The sequence below is a fragment of the Hylobates moloch genome, unplaced genomic scaffold (genome assembly GCF_009828535.3).
Source record: "Hylobates moloch isolate HMO894 unplaced genomic scaffold, HMol_V3 SCAFFOLD_657, whole genome shotgun sequence".
In the NCBI taxonomy this organism is placed as follows: Eukaryota; Metazoa; Chordata; class Mammalia; order Primates; family Hylobatidae; genus Hylobates; species Hylobates moloch.
The window spans coordinates 1-5,833 of record NW_026652932.1 but is presented as its reverse complement, the minus strand read 5'-3'; the positions used below and the strand labels follow the sequence as shown (position 1 = coordinate 5,833).

Sequence of the window (5,833 nt, the reverse complement as noted above, 5' to 3'; positions counted from 1 at the left end):
CGGTGAGCCGAGATCAGGCCACTGGAATCCAGCCTGGGCGACAGAGGGAGACTCTGTTTCAAAAAAGGAAATAAAAAAAGACAGAGTCTGGCTGTGTTGCCCAGGCTGGAGGGCAGTGGCGGGATCTCGGCGCATCACAATCCCTGCCCCGCCCCCGGGTTCAAGTGATTCTCCTGTCTCAGCCGCCCGAGTAGCTGGTACTACAGGCGCGTGCCACCATGTCTGACTAAATTTGTATTTTTACTAGAGACAGGGTTTCACTATGTTGGCCCGGCTGCTCTCTAACTCCTCATCTCCTGATCCGTCCACCCTGATCTCCCAAAGTGCTAGGATTACAGGCATAAGCCACCATGCCCGGCCTCTTTTTTTTCTTTTCCTTTTGCTTTTTTTTTCATTTTGAGACGGAGTTTTGCTCTTGTTGCCCAGGCTGGAGTGCAATGGTGTGATCTCAGCTCACTGCAATCTCCACCTCAGCAGGAGAGCAGGAATCTTCAGTGATCCACGGGCAGATCTGCAGCCATTGTGGGCACCTGTTCTTCCCGCGACCTTTGTGCCCGCGTCTCTCCTTCCAGTACCTTTTGCATGCCCCCCAAGTCCGCCTCCCGCCATTGCCAGCAAGTGGCTTGCGCGAGTACGTTGCCGCGCTTATTAATCCGTTAACGGCGCTCTGTCACTCGCGCGGGTTCTTTGCACGCGCAGCCACTCCCTCAGGTTTAAAAGGCGCATGCCCGGCAACCGAAGAAACGGCTGGCTTAGTCTTTGGCCGAGTTGGCAGCTCGACGAGGACGCTCAGAGCCCAGATCTCGAGAGTTCAAGCATCCGACGGTTCCCCACTGCTCCCAGGAGTCGTTACTTGGGCACTCTGTGCCCCTCATTCCTGTCCAGGACCAGGCCGAGGACCTGCCAGTAGGGCTCAGTTGCCTGGAGCCCGTTCAGCCCATACCCCAGTTCACTTTACCTGTGGGATTTCCCCGTTGCTCCTGCCCCTGGACTGAGTAACAGGCCATCCTACAAGCACCCGGACACTTGGCATCAGTGGTGTCAAGACAACTCTAAGAAGGTTTTCTGTGATCCTGCAAGCCCTGTGTTCCTTCCTGGTGATCCTGCCTTCAGTTTGATTGCACAGGTACCACAGCAAGCCAGTGCTGTGTGCTCCGAGTTCCAGGGCATCCTCCAGCTCAGCCACTGCACTGAGCACAAGGACTCTCTGTGGGGCCCAGGAGCAGGAAGTCACCCCTTTGGGGCCCACAACACCCGGCTGTCCCCAGACTGGTGACCAGGGAAGATCATGTCGAGGGCCCTGAAGGAGAGTGGGGCAGGGATGCCTGAGCAGGACAAGGACCCTAGAGTCCAAGAGAATCCTGATGGTCAGAGAAGGGTCCCCGAGGTCACCGGGGATGCACGCTCTGCATTTAGGCCCCTGCGGGACAATGAAGGCCACTCTCCCTTTGTGCCCAGGCCTGGGCCTCTGCAGAGAGACCTCCATGCCCAGAGGTCAGAAGTCAGATCCAACCAGAGATCCCAGACCTCCTGGACGAGCTCGTGCACCAAACGAAATGCCATCTCGAGCTCCTACAGCTCCACGGGAGGCTTCCCGTGGCTAAAGCAGAGGATGGGGTCAGCCTCATCCCGCTGCCAGCTGACCGTCAGGTCCTCAAAGACAGCGAGTGAGGACAGGCCTCAGGCTGTCTCCTCAGGTCATACACAGTGTGAAAAGACGGCAGATATTGCACCAGGGCAGACGCTCGCCCTCAGGAGTGACTCCTCCAGCTCCCAGACCTCTAGACCCCGTAGACGCAAGTTCACCCTACTGCCACGGAGGCGAGGGGAGCCCCTGATGCTGCCACCTCCCTTAGAGCTGGGGTTCCGGGTCACTGCTGAAGACCTGGACCGGGAGAAGGAGGCTGCGTTCGAGTGCATCAACAGTGTACTGCGGGGCGAGCCCAAGGCCATCTGGGACTGCAGACCCTCACGGCCTTCCCACGCTTTGTCCTCACTTGCAACAGGGGCTTCTGGTCTGCCTGCTGTCTCTAAAGCACCCAGTATGGATGCACAGCAGGAGAGACAGAAGTCCCAAGACTGCCTGGGCCCAGTGGGCCCCTAGCATCTGCTGCAGAGGTCCCCTCTACAGCTCCTGTACCTGGGAAGAATCGCAGACCACCAGGCTCCCTGTTCTCCTCCTAAGATCCCCTTCCTGCCACCTCTTCCCACTCCCGGGACTCAGCCCAGGTCACCTCGCTGATTCCTGCCCCCTTCCCAGCTGCAAGCATGGATGTGGGCATGAGAAGAACAAGGCCTGGCACTTCTGCTCCTGCAGCTGCTGCAGCGGCCCCTCCCGCCTCCACATTGAACCCCACGTCGGGGTCACTACTGAATGGAGTGGATGGAGGCCCTTCACATTTCTGGGCCTCAGGCACAGCTGCAGCAGGTGCCCAGAGGTCAGAAGGCAGATCTAACCAGAGATCCCAGACCTCCTGGATGAGCTCGTGCCCCAAACGAGACGCCATCTCGAGCTCCTACAGCTCTACGGGAGGCCAACCCGACGCTCGGCCTGCCCTGCTGGAGTCTGGACATGAGTGGCGATCTCTGTGATCCTAGCACCCCTCGCCTCTCCCCTGCCCTCTCTGCTATAACTTTGAGCCTTTTGCTTTTTTGAAAAATATAACAGCTTTATTGAGATATAATTCGTTATACTACTCATTTATTACCTTTTGCATTACACCATGCAATTTTTCCATTTCAAGGGCACAATTGAATGGTTTTTCAGTCTATACTCAAGGTTGAGCAAATATCACCAATATCTAGCCCCAGAGTATTTCCAGACCCCAAAGAAACTCCGTGGGCGGTGGCAGCCCCTCCCATTCCTCCCGTCCTCCACCTCCAGGCACTCGCCAGGCTACTCCATGGGCTTGTCTTTTCTGTCTCCATGGGTTTGTCTATTCTCAACTCTTCAGATAAACTGAACCACACAACTTGTGGCCACCTGTGCCTGGCATCTTTCTTTCTTTTTAAAAAATTCACTTCTATTTTATTTTTGAGACAGGGTCTCCCTCCATTGCCCAGGCTGGAGTGCAGTGGCATGATCACAGTTCGCTGCAGCCTCGACCTCCTGGGCTCCAGCAATCCCCTCACCTCAGCCTCTTGAGTGGCTGGGACTGCAGACGCACACCATCGGGCCTGGTTAGTTTTGTATTTTCTCGTAGAGACGAGGTCTTGCTATGTTGCCCAGACTGGTCTAGAACTCCTGGGCTCAAGTGATCCTCCTGCCTTGGCCTCCCAAAGTGCTGAGATTACAGATGTGAGTCACTACACCCGGCTAGTTTTATATTTTAGTTGACACATAATAATTGTGTATATTCCTGGGATACATAGTGATGTTCCTATACGTGTAATGTATAGTGATCAGATGAGGGTAATTAGCGTACCTGTCATCTCCAACATTTCTCATTTCTTTGCATTATGAACACTCAATCTTCTCCTTCTAGCTATCTGAAAATACGTAAGTTTTGTTTTGTTTTGTTTTGCTGGTTTTTTTGAGACAGGGTCTCACTGTGTTGCCCAGACTGGAGTGCAGTGGCACCATCATGACTCACTGCAGTCTCTTACCTCCCAAGGCTCAGGTGATCTTCCTGCCTCAGCACCCCTGGGCCTCTCACGATTAGGCCAGCACCTCTCCCCATGGCCTTCCTTTGGGGCGGTGGCCTCAGCTTCTTTCCCCAGAGTAGAGCCCATGGCCCTTGTGATAGGAAGGTAAGTTAGGAAGGCAGACCTGTAAGCGGTTCCCTGCACTAGAGTCTGTGCGACTGGTCACTCCTAGCCAGGCAGGCCATTCCGCAGCGTGGACATCAGCCCAGGGCTTGCAAGCCCAGCTCTGTCCTCCTGGCTCAGGCCCCTCTGAAGGCACAGAGCTGCAGAGGTGGGTGGGTGTCTTCATTACGCACCCCTGTGAGGACTGGAGGGAACCCTGCTCACCTCATGTCAGAGCCTGGGGACATCCTAGCAGGTGAACAGTCCCCTGCAGCATGGACTCTGCTCTTCCAGCGTACAAGTAGAGAGACCTCCCCTTCCATCCCCAGTAGTCTGTTCTCAGGGCTGTCTGAGGCTCACTGTGTCCCAGGAACAAGGCACTCAAATGTGAAATGATGCCTGAGGACGCAGGTCAGGGAATTCCAGATATAGTGCTGACCTGGCTCAGTCCTGGGTACCTGCATTTCAGTGGAAATGTCAGGAGATGGGGTTAGGTCTGAGGGTAACTGTGGGCCCGAGGCCAGTAAACCTCTATGTAGGACATGAGAGAGTCAAGGGGAGGCTCCACCATGGCTGAGACAAGGCTGAGGCTGCTCCTTGGCCACGCGGGAAGTAGGTCCCATGGATGTGACTCCTGCAGCTCATCCCACTCAGGACCATGGGGACTGCTGAGCATGGGTTTGCTGATCCCCCAGGGTCTGTGTTCTCTTCTCTCTTAGACCATTGGAGGTTCTCACTGAGTCAGGTTCTAGTGGTGAGTCTGTGGAACATCTGGGTACAGATACTGTTTCTTCAAGTGACTCCTTCCCAGGAAAGTCTTGAGAAGGCCCCCATCTCAATGTCACCTTTTCCTGCATGGGGAGCAGCAGAAACACTGGGCATTCCCTCCCAGAAATAGCCCTTAATTTTGTGACTTAGGACATCAGTGATTGTCCCTCAGAGGTCCAAGCCTGATTCTACTGCTCTGGGTTTATTCCCACAGCCTCCTGGACAACTTCTGCACTCCAGCCTGAGGACTGGCGGGTTATCACTGTCACACAGCTGCATCCTGACTCCATGTTACCAAAGGTTCCTGTTCCATGGGGAAATGAGAGAAAGATCTGCCCCACTCATCCTCTCTGCCCCATCTCTCCTTTATCCCTGCCTGTGACCAACAGCAGTTCATGCCAAGGCTTCTGCTGTCACTTGTGTTACTGAAAGCAGAGCAAGGGTTCAGTGACAATAACTCCTTTTCTTACTGGTCTCCCAGTGCAAACAGAATCAACTTGTTTCTAGAAGCAAAAGGGGCTGCACACATGGTGGGTGTGGATGAGGTGAGGATGACAAGAAAGAATCCAGCCTGTGTGACCCAGAAGTCCAGGAGCCTTCGGCCTGGTCCCAAAGGTGTCCCCTCCTTTTGGTGCAGGTGAGCTGACCATTTCCTGAGCTGTGAAACTGTGGGAAAGATGACAAGAAAGGAGAACCCAGCATGTGTGACCCAGGGATGTGAGAGAGGAAGTCTGATGCTTAAGAAAACATGGGCTCGGCATTCTGAAAGGTCCAGATACGGCTTGGCCTAGAGCTGGTGTAGAAGAGAAGCAAGAGAGATGCTCAGCCTTGGGTGGCCCAGGCACAGCGGTCCTGTCAAGGGGCTGAGCTCTCTGCAACATGCATATCCTGCAGAGACATCCTTGGGGAGGCTGTGATCCCAGAATGATGCAAAAGTGCTAATGGAAGTGAGCAGGGGATGGTTTATGGGGGAATGAGGAGATGGGTGTGGGGTCAGATGTGGTAAGGAGGGTGCAGCCTGAGGAGGAGGCTGTCCATTGTGAGTCACAGGAGGAGGAGGCCCGGGACCTAGAGCAGTGACAAAAAGAGGACCTGGAAGGGCCTGTGCCCTGAAGACACACAGGGACTGGGGTTTTGGTTTGTCTGTGAGGGTCCCTGAGGAGAACCACATAAAAAATCCATAGTCAGTGTCCTCTGTCCAGGGCTCACTGTCCCAGCTGTTGCCCCTTCTTCCCGGAGCCTCTGGGTGTCCAGATTCCTTGGCTGTGGACCTGCTCCTCTCTCTGTCCTCAGCCTAACAGCTGATGGGGCATCCGCC

General features: G+C 54.9%; 1 protein-coding gene across 1 annotated transcript; it reads left to right on the top strand.

Annotated features, from left to right (window-relative positions):
* Nucleotides 1-281: 281 nt before the first annotated feature.
* Nucleotides 282-2,104, top strand: LOC116464431 (putative POM121-like protein 1). The gene has a single exon (XM_058435066.1). It carries the CDS (start codon nt 1,289-1,291, stop codon nt 2,102-2,104), a length of 816 nt encoding a protein of 271 aa, XP_058291049.1. The 5' UTR covers nt 282-1,288.
* Nucleotides 2,105-5,833: the final 3,729 nt, after the last annotated feature.